General features: G+C 44.8%; 1 protein-coding gene across 1 annotated transcript in view; it reads right to left on the bottom strand.

Annotated features, from left to right (window-relative positions):
• LOC135505158 (metastasis-associated protein MTA3-like) overlaps positions 1-20,852 on the bottom strand; it is a 45,522-nt gene extending 24,670 nt beyond the window's left edge. Inside the window, exons 1-9 of the mRNA XM_064924290.1 lie at positions 20,577-20,852; positions 14,909-14,976; positions 13,911-14,004; positions 13,549-13,675; positions 7,546-7,609; positions 7,302-7,419; positions 7,119-7,221; positions 6,922-7,021; positions 6,628-6,816 (exon numbers count right to left, since the gene is read on the bottom strand). Of these exons, the coding sequence (XP_064780362.1) occupies positions 6,628-6,816; positions 6,922-7,021; positions 7,119-7,221; positions 7,302-7,419; positions 7,546-7,609; positions 13,549-13,675; positions 13,911-14,004; positions 14,909-14,976; positions 20,577-20,604 (891 nt within the window). The 5' untranslated portion in view covers positions 20,605-20,852. The remainder of the gene's footprint in view (positions 1-6,627; positions 6,817-6,921; positions 7,022-7,118; positions 7,222-7,301; positions 7,420-7,545; positions 7,610-13,548; positions 13,676-13,910; positions 14,005-14,908; positions 14,977-20,576) is intronic.
• Positions 20,853-21,441: the final 589 nt, after the last annotated feature.

The following is a 21,441-nucleotide window of genomic DNA, read 5'->3' as shown; positions in this document are numbered from 1 at the left end:
TGACGGATCACCACCTCAAGCTGAACCTCGACAAGACGGAGCTGCTCCTCCTCCCGGGGAAGGACTGCCCGTTCCATGATCTCGCCATCACGGTTGACAACTCCATTGTGTCCTCCTCCCAGAGCGCTAAGAACCTTGGCGTGATCCTGGACAACACCCTGTCGTTCTCAACTAACATCAAGGCGGTGGCCCGTTCCTGTAGGTTCATGCTCTACAACATCCGCAGAGTACGACCCTGCCTCACACAGGAAGCGGCACAGGTCCTAATCCAGGCACTTGTCATCTCCCGTCTGGATTACTGCAACTCGCTGTTGGCTGGGCTCCCTGCCTGTGCCATTAAACCCCTACAGCTCATCCAGAACGCCGCAGCCCGTCTGGTGTTCAACCTTCCCAAGTTCTCTCACGTCACCCCGCTCCTCCGCTCTCTCCACTGGCTTCCAGTTGAAGCTCGCATCCGCTACAAGACCATGGTGCTTGCCTACGGAGCTGTGAGGGGAACGGCACCCCAGTACCTCCAGGCTCTGATCAGGCCCTACACCCAAACAAGGGCACTGCGTTCATCCACCTCTGGCCTGCTCGCCTCCCTACCACTGAGGAAGTACAGTACCCGCTCAGCCCAGTCAAAACTGTTCGCTGCTCTGGCCCCCCAATGGTGGAACAAACTCCCTCACGACGCCAGGACAGCGGAGTCAATCACCACCTTCCGGAGACACCTGAAACCCCACCTCTTCAAGGAATACCTAGGATAGGATAAAGTAATCCTTCTCACCCCCCTTAAATTATTTAGATGCACTATTGTAAAGTGGCTGTTCCACTGGATGTCAGAAGGTGAATTCACCAATTTGTAAGTCGCTCTGGATAAGAGCGTCTGCTAAATGACTTAAATGTAAATGATGTAAAATGTAAACTTCCAACTTCAACTGTACAAGGGACGGGACAAGACAATCGAAACATCCCACTGCTACGCCATCTTGGATTACCAAGTACTTGGCTGTCTGGTGAAGTACACTTCCAAGCAAGGGCTTTGGAATGGAGATGCAATATGGCAGTCGTGCCAACATATCTCATCAGACACATTGTGGTTGAAAACATTTTTTGGAGATGCGATGGATCATTGGGGATCATTCAATATTCCCTTTCTTTTGTTGTTCAGTGAAATCCTCCCAAATGAAGAGTCAACTCATTTAATTAAAGTTCAATTCGTAACTAAATAGTTTTTAAAATTTCTATTTGAAAGATTTAATAATTTTCAATTATGTCTACTTATGATGAGGTAAAAGGTTTATGTTTGTCACACCCTGACCTTAGAGAGCCGTTTTATTTCTCTATTTGGTTAGGTCAGGTTGTGATGTGGGGTGGGCATTCTATGTTTTGTTTTTCTAGAATTTTGTATTTCCATGTTTTGGCCGGGTATGGTTCTCAATCAGGGACAGCTGTCTATCGTTGTCTCTGATTGGGAGCCATACTTAGGTAGCCCCTTTCCCTCCTTTCTTTGTGGCACATAGCCCTTAAGCTTCACAGTTGTTTTGTATTGTTTATTGTTTTTGTCTGCGTCATTCTAAATAAAAGGAATAAGCACCCTCACCACGCTGCGCTTTGGTCCTCTTCATTCGACAGCCGTGACAGAACTTCCCACCATCAAAAGACCAAGCATCGTGGTAAAGAGGACTTCTGGACATGGGAGGAGATCCTGGACGGTAAGGGACCCTGGAGGCAGGCTGGGGAGTATCGCCGTCCAAGGGAGGAGATAACGGCACCGAAGGAGGAGCGATGGCGATATGACGAGGCACGTCAGCGGAGCAGGAACGAGAGGCAGCCCCCCCCAAAATTTGGTGGTGGGCACACGTGCTTACCGTGGAGAGCGTCGTACTGGTCAGGCACCATGTTATGCGGTGGAGCGCAGTGTCTCCAGTGCGCCTTCACAGCCCGGTGGGCTACATCCCAGCTCCCCGCATCTGCCGGGCTAGGGTGAGCATCCAGCCAGGACGGATGGTGCCGGCTCAGAGCGGCTGGTCTCCAGTGCGTCTCTTCGGCCCAGGATATCCTGCGCCGGCTCTGCGCACTGTGTCTCCGGTACGTCTGCACAGCCCAGTGCGGACAAAGCCTCCTGTATGTCACCCCAGCCTGGTGAGTCCTGTGCCTGCGCCCAGAACTAATCCTCTTGTATGTCACCCCAGCCTGGTGAGTCCTGTGCCTGCGCCCAGAACTAATCCTCTTGTATGTCACCCCAGCCTGGTGAGTCCTGTGCCTGCTCCCAGAACTAATCCTCTTGTATGTCACCCCAGCCTGGTGAGTCCTGTGCCTGCGCCCAGAACTAATCCTCTTGTATGTCACCCCAGCCTGGTGAGTCCTGTGCCTGCGCCCAGAACTAATCCTCTTGTATGTCACCCCAGCCTGGTGAGTTCTGTGCCTGCTCCCAGAGCCAGGCCTCCTGTGTGTCTCTCCACTCCAGTGATGATCCATGGCAAGAAGCCTCCAGTGATGATCCATGGCAAGACGCCTCCAGTGATGATCCATGGCACGAAGCCTCCAGCGACGGCCTCCAGTCCGGAGCCCCCAGTGACGCCCTCCTGTCCGGAGCCCCCTGCGAGGGTTCCCAGTCCGGGGCCTGCAACGAGGGTCCCCACACCAGAGGCGCCACCAAAGTGGGGTGAACCAGAGGTGGAGCTGGGTCTACGTCCCGCACCAGAGCTGCCACCGCGGATAGATGCCCACCTGGAAACTCCCTATAGGTCCAGATTTTGCGGCCGGAGTCCGCACCTTAGGGGGGGGGGTTACTGTCACACCCTGACCTTAGAGAGCCGTTTTGTTTCTCTATTTGGTTAGGTCAGGGTGTGATGTGGGGTGGGTATTCTATGTTTTGTTTTTCTATGATTTTGTATTTCTATGTTTTGGCCAGGTATGGTTCTCAATCAGGGACAGCTGTCTATTGTTGTTTGATTGGCAACCATACTTAGGTAGCCCTTTCCCCTCCTTTCAGTGTGGGAAGTTAACTTTCTTTGTGGCACATAGCCCTTAAGCTTCACGGTTGTTTTGTATTGTTTATTGTTTTTGTCGGCATCATCCTAAATAAAAGGAATATGTGCGCTCACCACTCTGCGCTTTGGTCCTCTTCATTCCACGGCCGTGACAATGTTTAGGTCTCCATATGATATGGTAAATATATCCTATGCAAAATACATTTCAATGGTATTAATATTAATTTGCATGTATTTCTGTTAAATCCCATATATTCCCATGGAAAGTTTCCACCTCTGAATATTCCCCAAAATATGCAACCCTACCTCTGCCACACTGACCCTCAACACATGGGGGTGTGTGCTTAGTCCCCTCCTGTACTCCCTGTTCACCCACGACTGCGTGGCCATGCACGACTCAAACATCAACATCAAGTTTGCTGACGACACGACGGGTGACGGTGGTAGGCCTGATCACCGGCGACGATGAGCCTAGAGGAAGGTCAGTGACCTGGCAGTGTGTACATATCGTAAGAGTGGGGGTGTTAACCCCAGTGTCCCCCCAAAAAATCCCAATCTGGCTCTAATACCATCATGGCCACCTAATCATCCCCAGCTTCTAATTGGCTCATTCATCCCCCCTTCTCTCCCCTGTAACTATACCCCAGATTGTTGCTGTAAAATGAGAATGTGTTCTCAGTCAACTTACCAGGATTAAAAAATAAAGTGTGGTGCCAATACATCAACGTCTCCCTCAATGTCAGCAAGACATAATATCTGATCATCGACTACAGGAAACGGGGAGCAAGCACGCCCCCTATCCACATCAACGGGGCTGCAGTGGAGCGGGTCAATAAGCTTCAAGTTCCTCTTTGTCCAAATCACTAAGGCAGCGTTTCCCAAACTCGGTCCTCGGGACCCCAAGGGGAGCACATTTAGTGTTTTGCCCTAACACTACACGGTTGATTAAAAAGATCAAACCTTTATTGAATAGTTGATTTGAATGTTGTGTAGCGCTAGGTCAGAAACCAAAACACCGCTTGGGGTCCCGAGGATCGAGTTTGGGAAACCCTGCACTAAGGACGTCAAATGATACACATACACACAAACAGTCGTGAAGACCCTCAGGAGGTTGACAAGATCTGGCATGGGCCCTCTAATCCTCAAAAGGTTCTACAGCAGAGGGTGGTACGGACGGCCCATTAAATCACTGGGGCCGAGCTCCCTGCCATCCAGGAACTCTGTACCAGGCGATGTGAAAGGAAAGCCCGGAGAATCTTTAAAGACTCCAGCCACTCAAGCCATAGACTATTCTCTCTGTTTCTGCATGGAAGTACCAGAGCAACAAGTCTGACACCAACAGGCTCCTGAACAGCTTTATACCCAAGCCTTAAGACTGCTAAATAGCTAACAGAATGGCTACATGGACTATGTGAGTTGACCCTTGATTTTATTTTTATTTCTCTCCATCACTCCAGTATCCCTGTCCCCTTATCCCTATACATATCCATCACTCCAGTATCCCTGTCACCTTATCCCTATACATATCTACCTCCATCACTCCAGTATCCTTGTCCCCTTACCCCTATACATATCTACATCAATCACTCCAGTATCCCTGTCACCTTCCCCCTATACATATCTACCTCCATCACTCCAGTATCCCTGTCCCCTTATCCCTATACATATCCATCACTCCAGTATCCCTGTCCCCTTATCCCTATACATATCTACCTCCATCACTCCAGTATCCCTGTCCCCTTATCCCTATACATATCTACCTCCATCACTCCAGTATCCCTGTCACCTTATCCCTATACATATCTACCTCTATCACTCCAGTATCCCTGTCCCCTTACCCCTATACATATCCATCACTCCAGTATCCCTGTCCCCTAATCCCTATACATATCTTCCTCTATCACTCCAGTATCCCTGTCCCCTTACCCCTATACATATCCATCACTCCAGTATCCCTGTCCCCTAATCCCTATACATATCTACCTCCATCACTCCAGTATCCCTGTCACCTTACCCCTATACATATCTACCTCTATCACTCCAGTATCCCTGTCCCCTTATCCCTATACATATCTACCTCCATCACTCCAGTATCCCTGTCCCCTTATCCCTATACATATCTACCTCCATCACTCCAGTATCCCTGTCCCCTCATCCCTATACATATCTACCTCCATCACTCCAGTATCCCTGTCCCCTAATCCCTATACATATCTTCCTCTATCACTCCAGTATCCCTGTCCCCTTACCCCTATACATATCCATCACTCCAGTATCCCTGTCCCCTAATCCCTATACATATCTACCTACATCACTCCAGTATCCCTGTCACCTTACCCCTATACATATCTACCTCTATCACTCCAGTATCCCTGTCCCCTTATCCCTATACATATCTACCTCCATCACTCCAGTATCCCTGTCCCCTTATCCCTATACATATCTACCTCCATCACTCCAGTATGCCTGTCACCTAACATACATATCTACCTCCATCACTCCAGTATCCCTGTCACCTTACCCCTATACATATCCATCACTCCAGTATCCCTGTCCCCTTATCCCTATACATATCTACCTCCATCACTCCAGTATCCCTGTCCCCTTATCCCTATACATATCTACCTCCATCACTCTAGTATGCCTGTCCCCTTATCCCTATACATATCTACCTCCATCACTCCAGTATCCCTGTCCCCTTATCCCTATACATATCTACCTCCATCACTCCAGTATCCCTGTCCCCTTATCCCTATACATATCTACCTCCATCACTCCAGTATCCCTGTCACCTTACCCCTATACATATCTACCTCTATCACTCCAGTATCCCTGTCCCCTTATCCCTATACATATCTACCTCCATCACTCCAGTATCCCTGTCCCCTCATCCCTATACATATCTACCTCCATCACTCCAGTATCCCTGTCCCCTTATCCCTATACATATCTACCTCCATCACTCCAGTATCCCTGTCCCCTTATCCCTATACATATCTACCTCCATCACTCCAGTATGCCTGTCACCTAACATACATATCTACCTCCATCACTCCAGTATCCCTGTCCCCTTATCCCTATACATATCTACCTCCATCACTCCAGTATCCCTGTCCCCTCATCCCTATACATATCTACCTCCATCACTCCAGTATCCCTGTCCCCTTATCCCTATACATATCTACCTCCATCACTCCAGTATCCCTGTCCCCTTATCCCTATACATATCTACCTCCATCACTCCAGTATCCCTGCCACCTTACCCCTATACATATCTACCTCCATCACTCCAGTATCCCTGTCCCCTTATCCCTATACATATCTACCTCCATCACTCCAGTATCCCTGTCCCCTCATCCCTATACATATCTACCTCCATCACTCCAGTATCCCTGTCACCTCATCCCTATACATATCTACCTCCATCACTCCAGTATCCGTGCACTCTGTAAATAAAGTATTGGAACTGACCTTGTATATAGCTTCTTACTTTCTCGTGTTTTTCTTCTATCATACTTTAGTATTTTATAGTACTACTGGTATTGGTTACTGCACTGGTGGGAACGAGCAAGCAACAAAGGCATTTCACTGTACATGTGCACGTGACATTAAAAACAATGTACACACACACACTGAGACTGTGACTTACGAAGTCTTGTCTTATGTCGTTGAAGTCCTTTCCGTATTTTTCCAGAGCCTCTTCAAACATGGCTGCCTCCGAGGCGCTCCACTCCTCCATCTCGTCCCGACACAGCACCGGCCCACCGGACGGCACCAACACACTCAACGCACTGGACAGGTCGTAACCATGACGATGCAGCGTGTCCATCGCGTGGAACTACACACGGGGACACACGCAGGCAGATAGAAAGTTAGAGAAGGTTACATCCTTAGACGAACAGTCAAACTCGGGACAATACAAAAGTGTGTGCGTGTCTATCACCAGTGTGATGTCTCGTGAGGCGGCGGCTGCACTCGCATGTAGACTGGGCTGTCTGACCGAACTGCTACAGTCCAGCGCCCTGGCAAACGTCCCCACCGCCCTACAAGCACACAGTTTTAATGTCAGGGCTCGAGATCAAGGGTCTTCGGTACGGAAAACGAACCGAGAGGTCAGGGATTAGAGGTTAAAGGTCGTACCGTGCCACCACCAGGAACTGGTCTATCTGTTTGCTGGAGAGAGGACAGTCAGGATCCCATAGCTTCTCTTCTAGCTTTGATTGGTCACGTTCATCTGAGTCACCTACGAAGAGATACAGTCAGTCAGAGGGGGTGGGGGGGTGGGGGGGTTGTGTGTGTGTGTGTGTGCGTGCGTGCGCCTACCCTCCTGTAGCATGTCAGGTACGTCAGCCTGAAAGCGTGGTCCCACTCTGATCTCTCCTTTATCAGCCAACAGTGTCTTCTGGGTAGGGTCGTAGACCAGCGAGTAGAAGAACATATCCTATGGAAAACACATGTTTTTACAATACATACACACACACACACAAAGCTGACACATGAAAATGGTATGGGAGGCATTTTATTGGCAGGTGTGGACCTATCAACACCTGCACACAACCCCTCTTACCTCTTTGTCCAGGTAGGAGAGAACAGCTTCCGTCTCATTCAACAATGCCACACTACACTTCCCCCTAAAAGAGAGAGACGGGGGGGTGAGCACTGTTGTCTGTGGTACACGGTTTAATGGCTGGGTGAGTGTGCATCCTGGGGTACTGCCTGTTACAGCAGGGGGGATTGTGTGTGTGTGGGGGGCTGGCACAATGACTGTATAACCGTGTCACCGATGTTTATGGATGAAGACAGTCATGAAAATAAAATGATCAGTTCCAGGCATTACTATGAGCCGTCCTCCCCTCAGCAGCCTCCACTGATACAATGCATTCAGAAAGTATTCAGACCCCTTGACATTTTCCACATTTTATTACGTTACAGCATTATTCTAAAATTGATAAAATTGTTTTTCTTCGTAATCAATCTACACACAATACCCCATAATGACAAAGAAAAAAATGGTTATCAATTTGTCAATTTATATTTCATAAAAATACAATTAAAACAGAAATATCACATAAGTATTTAGACTGTTGACTCAGTACTTTGTTGAAGCATTTTTGGCAGCGATTACAGCCTCGAGTCTTCTTGGGTATGACACTACAAGCTTGGCACACCTGCATTTGGTAAGTTTCTCCCATTCTTCTCTGCAGATCCTCTCAAGCTGTCAGGTTGGATGGGGAGTGATGTTATTTTCATGTCTCTCCAGAGATGGTCGATCGGGGTCAAGTCCGGGCTCTGGCTGGGCCACTCAAGGACATTCAGAGACCTGTCCCGAAGTCACTCCTGCGTTGTCTTGGCTGTGTGCATAGGGTTATTGTTCTGTTGGAAGGTGAACCTGCATTCCACTCTACGGTCCTGAACGCTATGGAGAAGGTTGTCATCATGGATCTCTCTGTACTTTGTTCCGTTCATCTTTCCCTCGATCCTGACTAGTCTCCCAGTCCCTGCCGTTGAAACACTTCCCCACAGCATGATGCTGCTACCACCATACTTCACCGTAGGGATGGTCCCAGATTTCCTACAGACATGACGCTTAGCATTCATGGCAAAGAGTTCAATCTTGGTTTCATCAGACCAGCTAATCTTGTTTCTCATGGTCTGAGAGTCTTTAGGTGCCTTTTGGCAACTCCAAGCGGGATGTCATGTGCCTTTTACTGAGGAGTGGCTTCTGTCTGGCGACTCTGCCATAAAGGACTGATTGGTGGAGCGCTGCAGAGGTTGTCCTCCTTCTGGAAGGTTCTCCCATCTCCACAGAGGAATTCTAGAGCTCTGTCAGAGTGACCATCGGGTTCTTGGTCACCGCCCTTCTCCCCCGATTGCTCAGTTTGGCCGGGCGGCCAGCTCTGGGAAGAGTCTTGGGGGTTCCAAACTTCTTCCATTTAAGGATGATGGAGGCCACTGTGTTCTTGGGCACCTTCAAAGCTGCAGACATGTTTTGTTACCCTTCAGCAGATCTGTGCCTAAAAACAATCCTGTCTCGGAGCTCTACAATTCCTTCAACTTCCTAGCTTGGTTTTTGCTCTGACATGCACTGTCAACTGTGGGACCTTATATTAGACAGATGTGTGCCTTTCCAAATCATGTCCAATCAATTGAATTTACCACAGGTGGATTCCAATAAGTGGTAGAAACAGCTCAAGGATGATCAATGGAAACAGGATGCCCCTGAGATCAATTTCTAGTAAATGTAGTCAGGAGCAGAGTAGAGGAGATACGTGCGTCTTTTAAACCTGTATTCCTTAACTAGTTGGATATAGGGGGCGCTCTTTTAATTTTTGGATGAAAAACGTTCCCGTTTTAAACAAGATATTTTGTCACGAAAAGATGCTCGACTATGCATATAATTGACAGCTTTGGAAAGAAAACACTAACGTTTCCAAAACTGCAAAGATATTGTCTGTGAGTGCCACAGAACTGATGTTTCAGGCAAAACCCAGATAAAAATCCAATCAGGAAGTGCCGCATTTCTTGAAACACCCTCATGCCAATGACTCCTTATATGGCTGTGAAGGAGCTAGGAGTCAGCTTACGTTTTTCCCAAGGTGTCTACAGCATTGTGACGTCTTTTTAGGCATTTCCATTGGAGAATGGCTATAAGAGACCATATAGGGCGAGTGGTCGCATGGTGTCTCCCGGAGAAAACCTTGCGTAAAATACTGAGGTAGCCATTTTTCCAATCGTTTCTTATGAGAAACCAACTGCTTCGATGGATATATTATCGAATACATATGTTAAAAACACCTTGAGGATGGATCCTAAACAACGTTTGCCGTGTTTCTGTCGATATTATAGAGCAAATTTTGAAAAAAGTTTGGTGTTATAGTTGTAGCATTTTTCGGTTGATTTCTCAGCCAAGCATGATGAAGAAACGGGAGCTATTTCGCCTACAAAAATAATATTTTTGGAAAAAAGGAACATTTGCTATCTAACTGGGAGTTTCCTGAGTGAAAGCATCCAAAGTTCTTCAAAGGTAAATTATTTATTTTGGTTGCTTTTCTTATTTTTGTGAAAATGTTGCCTGCTGCCAGCAGAGCTAGCATAGCATTATGCCATGATAAACTTACACAAATGCTTGTCTAGCTTTGGCTGTAATGCATATTTTGAAAATCTGAGATGACAGTGTTGTTAACAAAAGGCTAAGCTTGTGTTTGAATATATTTATTTCATTTCATTTGTGATTTTCATGAATAGGAAAAGGGATTGCTCGTTGCTAGAGGTTAAATGGGGAAACTGACACATTCGTTTGCGATATTACAACAACAAAGAAGTCACTTGACACACGCGACTGATGTACAGCATTTTTTTTGGGAGGGGGGGACCATGCTGACGTCTCCTCAGCTCAGCAACAAAAACAATGGAGGTGGGGCGGCCGTGGCACTTTTTTCCGCCTACTGCGGGTTCAATCTTTAAATATATATATATACACACACACAGAGCCCGACATAGGGAATAGGTTGTGATTTGAGATTTGCACAATATACAGTTGAAGTCGAAAGTTTACATACACCTTAGCCAAATACGTTTAAACTCAGTTTTTCACAATTCCTGTCATTCAATCCTAGTAAGAATTCCCTATCTTAGATCAGTTAGGATCACCACTTTATTTTAACAATGTGAAATGTCTGAATAATAGTAGAGAATGATTTATTTCAGCTTTTATTTCTTTCATCACATTCCCAATGGGTCAGAAGTTTACAAGCACTCAATTAGTATTTACAGCATTGCCTTTAAATTATTTAACTTGGGTCAAACGTTTTGGGTAGCCTTCCATAAGCTTCCCACAATAAGTTGGGTGAATTTTGGCCTATTCCTCCTGACAGAGTTGGTGTAACTGAGTCAGGTTTTTAGGCCTCCTTGCTCACACACACTTTTTCAGTTCTGCCCACACATGTTCTATAGGATTGAGGTCGGGGCTTTGTGATGGCCACTCCAATACCTTGACTGTGTTGTCCTAAAGCCATTTTGCCAGAACTTTGGAAGTATGCTTTGGGGTCATTGCCCATTTGAAAGACCCATTTGCAACCAAGCTTTTAACTTCCTGACTGATGTCTTGAGATGTTGCTTCAATATATCCACATAATTTTCCTTCCTCATGAAGCCATCTATTTTGTGAAGTGCACCAATCCCTCCTGCAGCAAACACCCCCACAACACGATGCTACCACCCCCTTCACGGTTGGGATGGTGTTCTTTGGCTTGCAAACCTCACCCTTTTTCCTCCAAACATAATGATGGTCATTATGGTCAAACAGTTCTATTTTTGTTTCATCGGGCCAGAGGACATTTCTCCAAAAAGTAAATTTTTTTGTCCCCATGTGCAGTTGCAAACCGTAGTCTCTCTTTTTTATGGTGGTTTTGGAGCCGTGGCTACTTCCTTCCTGAGCGACCTTTCAGGTTATGTCAATATAGGACTCGTTTTCCTGTGGATATAGATACTTTTGTACTTGCTTCCTCCAGCATCTTCACAAGGTCCTTTGCTGTTGTTCTGGGATTGATTTTCACTTTTCACACCAAAGTACGTTCATCTCTCGGAGACCGAGCGCATCTCCTTCCTGAGCGGTATGACGGCTGCATGGTCTCATGGTGTTTATACTTGCGTACTATTGTTTGTGCAGATGAATGCGGTACCTTCAGGCGTTTGAAATTCAAAAGGCACTCGCATATCTGAGCAAACTTATTGCAGGTGCATGTCAATAGTTGAACAAGATGAAAGAAAAAGAAAACTCGTCTAGATCGTATCGCTGATCTTTAATAAGGCTACATATCGGCCTCGCGGCCTTCGTCAGAGCTTTTGAGGGCATAAGCTCTGACGAAGGCCGATACGTAAGCTTATTAAAGATCAGTGATACTATCAAGAGCAATGTGCGGTTTTCTTTTTCATTCGCCTTCAGGCGTTTGGAAATTGCTCCCAAGGATGAACCAGACTTGTGGAGGTCTACAATTGTTTTTCTGAGGTCTTGGCTGATTTATTTTGATTTTCCCAGGATGTCAAGCAAAAGATGCACTGAGTTTGAAGGTAGGCCTTGAAATACATCCACAGGTACACCTTCAATTGCATATCAGAAGCTTCAAAAGCCATGACATCATTTTCTGGAATTTTCCAAGCTGTTTTTGGCACAGTCAACTTGGTGTATGCAAACTTCTGACCCACTGGAATTGTGATACAGTGAATTATAAGTGAAGTAATCTGTCTGTAAACAATTGTTGGAAAAATGACTTGTGTCATGTACACAGTAGATGTCCTAACCGACTTTCCAAAACAATAGTTTGTTAACAAGAAATTTGTGGAGTGGTTGAAAAACGAGTTTTAATAAATCTTACCGAAGTGTATGTAAACTTCCGACTTCAACTATATATATATTTTGTTTGTTTGCTATTTGAAACGGATATTAACTTCTTTGATATAGGGGGCGCTCTTTTAATTTTGGGATAAAAAAATGTTCCCGTTTTAAACAAGATATTTTGTCACAAAAAGATGCTCGACTATGCATATAATTGACAGCTTTGGAAAGAAAACACTGACGTTTCCAAAACTGCAAAGATGTTGTCTGTGCCACAGAACTAATGCTACAGGCGAAACCAAGATGAAATGTCATACAGGAAGTGCCCCAGATTTTGAATGCGCTGTGTTCCAATGTCTCCTTATATGGCTGTGAATGCGCCAGGAATGAGCCTACACTTTCTGTCGTTTCCCCAAGGTGTCTGCAGCATTGTGACGTATTTGTAGGCATATCTTTGGAAGATTGACCATAAGAGACTACATTTACCAGGTGTCCGCTTGGTGTCCTCCGTCGAAATTATTGCGCAATCTCCAGCTGCGTGCACTGAAGAAAGGCAACTGCCACGAATGATTTATCATCGAATAGATATGTGAAACACACCTTGAGGGTTGATTCTAAACAAAGTTTGCCATGTTTCTGTCGATATTATGGAGTTAATTTGGAAAAAAGTTTGGCGTTGTAATGACTGAATTTTCGGGGGGTTTTCTTAACCAAACGTGATGAACAAAACGGAGCGATTTCTCCTACACAAATAATCTTTTTGGAAAAACTGAACATTTGCTATCTAACTGAGAGTCTCCTCATTGAAAACATCCGAAGTTCTTCAAAGGTAAATGATTTTATTTGAATGCTTTTCTTGTTTTTGTGAAAATGTTGCCTGCTGAATGCTAGGCAAATGCTATGTTAGCTATCAATACCTCTTACACAAATGCTTGTGTAGCGATGGTTGAAAAGCATATTTTGAAAATCTGAGATGACAGTGTTGTTAACAAAAGGCTAAGCTTGTGAGTGAATATATTTCTTTCATTTCATTTGCGATTTTCATGAATAGTTAACGTTGCGTTATGCTAATGAGCTTGAGGCTATGATTACGCTCCCGGATACGGGATTGCTCGACGCTAGAGGTTAAGATGCCTGCGGTCATTTGGCTGACCAATTGCAGCCATCCAAAATTCCATGACCGTCATGTCCCTAGTGTGTGTGTGTGTGTGTGTGTGTGTGTGTGTGAGAGAGTACCTGATGTGTGTGGCTGGTAGACTCTCATATTGGCGCGAGAGGAACAGTTCTCTGTGGCGTAACTGGTGCTCCTGTTTGTCTGTCAGGTCCGCCTCCGACGGACTCTCTTTCTCCTCCTCTAGGTCCTCTGTATGTTCACATACACGCACACACACACACACACACACACACACACACACACACACACACACACACACACACATGACTGTCTGAGCCTTCACCCCTGTCATATGGATCAGGACACTCTACAGACATTCAGCTACCCCCTACTGTTACACTGATACACAAAAGCACACATATGGACGGACAGACTGACGCACGCACGCACACACACACACCCACACACACACAGGGCCACCTACGTGCGTGTTTGTCAGCCAACTGTATGAGGCTGTGTGAGATGTCTCTCCTTCTGTAGAAACACACCACCTTGGCCTCCACATTGCCACTGGCCGTCTGAAGAGAGAGAGGAGAGAGGTTAAACACTAATTTATCACATAAACACTACTCAAATTTATGACTGGCTGTTTATGGGAGGGGGAAAGAGAGTTCCAACACTTTAAAAACAGCGTCTTGAATTGCATTTAGAGAGAGAGGCAGAGAAATACAATGACTAACTAACAAGAAGACCAACATTTTAATTTCCCATGAGACTTTTCTCCCTGACCTAATAGCCATGACACTGACTGATAGATACATTGAAAGATTGTGGATGTAACTGGGCAAGCAGATGTTTTGTCTCCCCTGAGATAAAACACGTTGACGGAAGGGCATGGAGAAAGAAAGGAAAGAGCGAAGGAGGTACGGATGAAGAGGGAAGGAGGCACGGATGACAGAGGGAAGGAGGCACGGATGAAGTGGAAAGGAGGTACGGATGACAGAGGGAAGGAGGTACGGATGACAGAGGGAAGGAGGTACGGATGACAGAGGGAAGGAAGTACGGATGACAGAGGGAAGGAGGTACGGATGAAGAGGGAAGGAGGCACGGATGACAGAGGGAAGGAGGTACGGATGAAGAGGGAAGGAGGTACGGATGACAGAGGGAAGGCGGTACGGATGACAGAGGGAAGGAGGCACGGATGAAGAGGGAAGGAGGTACGGATGAAGAGGACAGAGGGTGGTACTGAGGGAGAGAGAGGGGGTTGGAGGAGGTGTGCCCATTCTCACCTTCTGGTTGCCATGGAAATGACAGTTGAAGGCAGGTAACATCTGTCGCTAAGCATCATATTACACACACAATCTCACACTCACACACACTAGCGCAGGACAGACAGGCAGCTATTCACCGTCAGGCACATCAGCCAGAGTACTTTAATTACCTACACACAAACACACACACACACCCCAGGGCGGGCAGTACCTTGTTTAGTTCTTCTATCCGGCGGATCAGGTAAGGGTTGCTGGAGGAATTCTCAATGAATACATAGTCTGGAAGAGAATACAATAACATCACATTGACACACCGCCTGCCACCTTACTGTATAACCACTCCAGATACTGGGTGTGCGGGCTTTTATTCCAGCCCTGTTCTAACACCTAATTCAACAACAGTGGAGAACAACCCAATGGGGCTTGAACCAGTGACCCTGCAGTTAGCGGGCCAGGCCACTGCATCATGGCTGTGTCATAAAAGACCAAAAACCTTGGCAGAGGCTGCAGTAGTCAAATAAAGGGAGACAGGGGACATACAGTCAAACACAAACTCTTTCTGAAAGTTGTTGGTTCTGTTCACAGTTGAACAAGTCAATCAGGTCTGAGTGGCACACCTACCTGATAGCCTTTACCTATAGAAGCATATCAACCGTCATCAAATAGGTTTGCTACGTTACTAGACACACACAGGGCAAGTTCCAGGCATAAATGGTCCAATAGCCAGATTACACATTAACAGAGTAGCTATAATATCATAGCTATAATATTATATATCATAGCTGATTGAGTCATTTTCATCCTCTCCTTGTCCCAGTCTGTAATCCCTGCGTCTTAAAATGACTATCATCACTCCTGTTCCTAAGAACTCTAGGTTTCATGCCACAATGACTATCGCCCTGTAGCTCTCACATCTGAAATCATGAAGTGCTTTGAAAGGATGGTTATGGCAAACATCCACTCTGTCATCCCAGACACCCTAGACCCACGCCAATTTGCATACAGCTTCAACAGATCCATATACGATGCAAACTCAATTGAACTCCACAGTACCCTCACCCACTAGATAAGAGGAATACTTGTGAGAACATTGTTCATTGACTACAGCTCAGCGGTCAACACCATTGTCCCCTCCAAGATCGTTACCAAGCTCGGGACCCTGGAACGGAACACCTCCCCCTCTGCAACTGGATCCTGGGCTTCCTGACCCAGGTGGTGAGGGTAGGCAAAATCACATCTGCCACGCTGACCCTCAACACAGGGGCCCCACAGGGGTGTGTGCTTAGTCCCCTCCTGTACTCCCTGTTCACCCACGGCTGCATGGCAACGCACGACTCCATCACCATCATCAAGTTTGCTGACGACACAACGGTGGTAGGCCTGATCACCGGCGACAATGACAGTCTAAAGGGTGTAGGTCAGTGACAACAAACTCTCCCTCAACGTCAGTAAGACCAAGGAGCTGATCGTGGACCAGATACAACAAGGGGTGGAGGGGGTGAGCACGCCCCCATCCACATCGACATGGCTGCAGTGGAGTGGACCGAGAGCCTTAAGTTCCTTGGTGTCCAAATCACTAATGGTCCACTCACACAGTCGTGAAGAAGGCACAAAAGTGCCTTTTCTGACTCAGGAAGTTGAAAGGGTTTGGCATGGACCCTCAAATCCTCAAAACGTATTACAGCTGCATCACTGCTTGGTTTGGCAACAGCATCGCTCCCTGTATTCCAGGACCTCTATAACAGCAGTACCAGTGCATCAAGTCTGGCACCAACAGGCTCCTGAACAGCTTCTATCCCCAAGCCACAAGACTTCTAAATAGCTAACAGAATGGCTACACAGACTGAGTTGCACTTACAGGAGTCTACACACACACACACTGACACTTCCAACAACCACGTAATATGCACACATTTATACTGACTCTATACACACGCACATACAATCACAATTTACGCTGCTGTTACTCTATTTTAATATATATATATATATATATATATATATACCTACTCCCCTTTCCCCTATACATACAGTGCCTTCAGAAAGTATTCATACCCCTTGATTTATTCCACATTTTGTGTTACCATCTGCACACAATATCCCATAATGACAAAGTGAAAACATGTTCAGAATATTTGTTTTGCTTACTGAATTGAAAATGAAATACCAAATGTACATAAGTGCTCACACCGGTGACTTAATACATGCTAAAATCACCTTTGGCAGCGATTACAGTTGTGAGTCTTTCTGGGTACGTCTAAGAGTTTTGCACACCTGGATTGTACAATATTTGCACAATTCTTCAAGCTCTGTCAAGTTGGTTGGTGATCATTGTTAGACAACTATTTTCAAGTCTTTCCATAGGTTTTCACGACAGTTTAAGTCAAAACTGTACCTAGGCCACTCAGGAACATTCAATGTCATCTTGGTAAGCAACACCAGTGTATATTTGGCCTTGTGTTTTAGGTTATTGAAAGGTGGAATCATCTCCCAGTGTCTGGTGGAACGCAGGCTGAACAAGGTTTTATTCTAGGATTTTGCCTTTTCTTAGCTCCATTAGATTCATTTTTTTATCCTGAAAAACTCCCCAATCCTTACAGATTACAAGCATACCATTACATGATGCAGCCAACCATATGCTTGGAAATATGGAGAGTGGTACTCAGTATTGTGTGTATCGAATTTTCCCAAAACATATAACTTTGTATTCTGGACAAAAAGTAAATTGTTTTGCCACATTTTTGTAGTATTACTTTAGTTCCTTGTTTCAAACAGGGTGCATGTTTTTGAATATTTTTATTTTGTCAATTAGGTTAACATTGTGGAGTAACGACAATGTTGTTGATCCATCTTCAGTTCTCCTATCACAGCCATTAACCTCTCTGCGAGTAAGGCTAGTTTCCTGAATTTCCACCTGTCTGACGTGCCCAAAGTAAACTGCCTGTTACTCAGGCCCAGGAGCTAGGATATGCATATAATTGGTAGAAATGATAGAAACCACTCTAAAGTTTCTAAAACAGTTCAAATAATGTCTGTGGGTATAACAGAACTGATATGGCAGGCAAAAACCTGAGGAAAATTGATCCAGATGTTTTTTTATTTTTTTATTTAGCTCTGAATGACTTCCACTGCAAATGCTATTGAAAGATCTAATTTCCACCTCCCAGATTGCAGTTCTTATGGCTTCCAGTAGATGTCAACAGTCTTTATACAAGGTTTTAGGCTTGTTTTTTTTAATTAAAATGTATTTGTAGTCTTTCCAATTTGAGCGCCAGGGAAAAAATTGTCTTTTTGCGCAAGTGAACGTGGGCGCGCTCTTCGCTCTTTTCCTTTGCTATTGAACATAGCAATCTCGGTCTGAAATATGATCATTTATTTAGATATTAGACAACCTGCAGATTAATAAAAAACATTGTTTGACTCGTTTGGATGAACTTTGCTGGTAACTTTTGGAACCCTTTGTACGCATGTTGAAGGACTGGATTATTGAATTCAATGGCGCCAACTAAACAGCATTTTGGGGATGTAAAGGAGGACTTTGTCGAACAAAACGACAATTCATTGTGTAGCTGGGACCCTTGGGATTGCAAACAGAGGAAGATCTTCAAAAGTAAGTGATTTATTTGATCGCTATTTGTTATTTCATGACGTCTGTGCTGGTTTGGAAAATATGCTAATGTGAGGCGCTGTCCTCAGACAATCGAATGCTACGCTAAATCGATTCTATGTTAAAGAATCATGTATAACACTTGTATTTTCATGAATGTTTAATATTACGATTTTGTATTTGGCGCACTCCGATTTTACCGGATGTTGTTGAATTTGATCCCGCTAGCGGGAACTCCGCTCTAAGATTAAACTCTGTAACTGGTTTAAAGTCACCTTTGGCCTCATGGTGAAATCACTGAGCAGTTTCCTTCCTCTCCAGCAACTGAGTTAGGAAGGATGCCGGTATCTTCGTAGTAACTGGGTGTATTGCTCAAAGGGATATTCAATGTCTTTTTCTTCTTTCTAACAATAGTTGTCCATCTTTGTGAGACATTGGAAAACCTCCCTGGTCTTTGTGGTTGAAATGCATTACTCGACTGAGGGACCTTACAGATAATTGTATGTATGTGTGGGGTACAGAGATGATGTAGTCATTCAAAAATCATGTTCAAACCTATTACTGCACACAAGAGTGTCCATTAAATTAATTATGTGACTTGTTAAGCAAATGTTTACTCCTAAACTTATTTAGACTTTCCATAACAAAGGGGTTGAATACTTAATGACTCCAGACATTTCAGCTTTTCACTTTTAATTCATTGGTTTAAAGAAATCTAAAAACATAATTCTGCTTTGACATTATGCAGTATTGTGTGTAGGCCAGTGACACAAAATCTCAAATGTTTTTGTTATACCTTATTTAGTGCTACGTTGATATTGATTACTGCATTGTTGGGTTTGTCGCTTGCAAAAAAAAGAGGAGCAATTTCACTGTACTTGTGTACGTGACATGACAACTTTAAACCGCAGGGTAGCCTAGTGCGTTGGACTAGTAACCGGAAGGTTGCAAGTTCAAACCCCCGAGGTGACAAGGTACAAATCTGTCGTTCTGCCCCTGAACGGGCAGTTAACCCACTGTTCCTAGGCCGTCATTGAAAATAAGAATTTGTTCTTTACTGACTTGCCTAGTTAAATAAAAGGTAAAAATAAATTTTAAAAACTTGATACAATGCAAACACACAGTGACATCCGGTGGAAAACATAGCCCTAAATAACTCTGAAAAAGATGACAATTGATCAGACATCCACGTGACGTACATTCCGATACTCTGTAGCCGATAAGAAAAAAAAGCATCGTTACATTGTTTCCAGATCATCCTTTCACCCAGCAGTGTTTTACGTTATTATACATGCAAGATACTATCATTTACCGCTGCCTTTGTTGCCCAGGGCAGATGCTCTGGGATCATTCTCATAAACAGTAGCTAATGGGAAACGATATGTCACGTCGATACAAAGTGATTGTCGTAGCAAATTAGGAGAGCATCTTCGCTAACCTTAACCTCAGTCTCCTAACCGGGTACAACAAAAGTAACTTCTGTATCGAAGTGGCGTGACAATAGTGTTTCCCCACTGGCTCGTCTCGCAAACGTGAAAGACTAGTTCACGTGACGCCATGAGACAATGTCGGAATCGAGTGGCATCAACAGCTAGTTAGCTAGAATAGAAAAAACAGCTAGCTAGGTGGATAACCTGGGAAACTGCATAGCTAGTTACCTGGAGCTGAGTATCAGCAAAACTACAAGAAACAGATGCATGGGCCATTCCCCTCACAATATCAAACAAAGCATTATTAGCTGGCTATAGCGGTTAAAATAATCCATTGAATTGGCAACAAAGCATGCACTTCTAGTCAGTTGACTCGTTAGCTAGCTGTTAGCTAGCACAATAAGGAGCCGTATTACATGGATGCGTGCCAAAAAGGAGCCAAATACAAAGGCACCTCTTCCTAACAATAATCATAAAGACAATCCAACGTGCACTCAACAAATCATGCAATGCATGTCTGTGCATGTGTACATTAAATGGGATATTACGTGAAAATAAGACTACATAAAGCTAAAGTAGAAAATAGTCATGTTTATGGTGTAACATGCTAGCTAATGGCTAGCTGGCTGACTGACTGGTATGGCCACGATAGTCGCGAGGCCTGACCCATTAGATTCCCAAATATTTGGAAATCCATGCATTTCTCCTGTAAATGACTGCACACGTTTGCCTGCCAATTATAATAATTTACACTATATCTATATCTGAGAAAATAACACATTCGCCGACATTGAGAGAAAATTAGCATGTTTCGACTTCATCAAAAACCCTATGTGACATACCTCCGACCCGGTACATGTTGGCGGCCATTTCTGCCCTCCCGGTGTGTAAAAACACAAACCATAAACTAACCGAAAATGTTATCAATAAATAATGCGATCAGTTGTTAAAGTCCTGTGGTCGGTTTAAAAAAAAAACGTTGAAGTTAGAAAGTGAGTTTGTGGGGGGGTTGAGCGGGAGATTTTGGTGCGGTGCCCCCTATCTGTCTACCTTCTCACAGTACAATACAGTAGTACTGGGCGCGCACACACAGAGAGAGACACACACACACAACCAAAAGACTCTGATCAACCCGAAACCATAGGCTTCGAGTGACGGTCCCGGAGGAGAGAGGGGGAGGGAACCAGCAGTTTATATATACACTAGGTGACACATAGGGGGTGCTGTGCTGAAGCCACCGTGTTTCCATCTTGGCACTCCTCACCGTTGTAAAATATATTTTAGAAGCTGTAGAATTGTATTAATTAATGTCTACCTTCGTTTTTGCCATACGTATTCTATTACGGACACCTTAAAGGTGCAATATGCAGAAATATCTCCGCCATTTCCTGGATGCTAAAATTCAAATAGTTTGCCTAATTTCAGTTTGTGACAAAACAAGCAGTGGGTAGGGAATTATTGTACAATCTAAACCGCCTTGTAATGTATTTCACATAACCAAAAATATAGTTTTTTTCAGCTGTTTGAAGCTCGTGTACAAAACCGAAAGTAGAAGATGCAAAAACTAAACATAAGAATGGGAAGCATAGAAATAGCACAGAGAACAGATCTATTGATTCTTAGACTTGCTTTTAATCAGAATGAAAGATCTATAACTCACATCTCTATGTGAATTTGGTCGGCTCCCCAAAAAGTTAGATATTGTGG

The sequence above is a fragment of the Oncorhynchus masou genome, chromosome 18, assembly GCF_036934945.1.
Source record: "Oncorhynchus masou masou isolate Uvic2021 chromosome 18, UVic_Omas_1.1, whole genome shotgun sequence".
In the NCBI taxonomy this organism is placed as follows: Eukaryota; Metazoa; Chordata; class Actinopteri; order Salmoniformes; family Salmonidae; genus Oncorhynchus; species Oncorhynchus masou.
The sequence above is the reverse complement of the archived record's forward strand: the minus strand, read 5'-3'. Positions and strand labels throughout refer to the sequence as shown.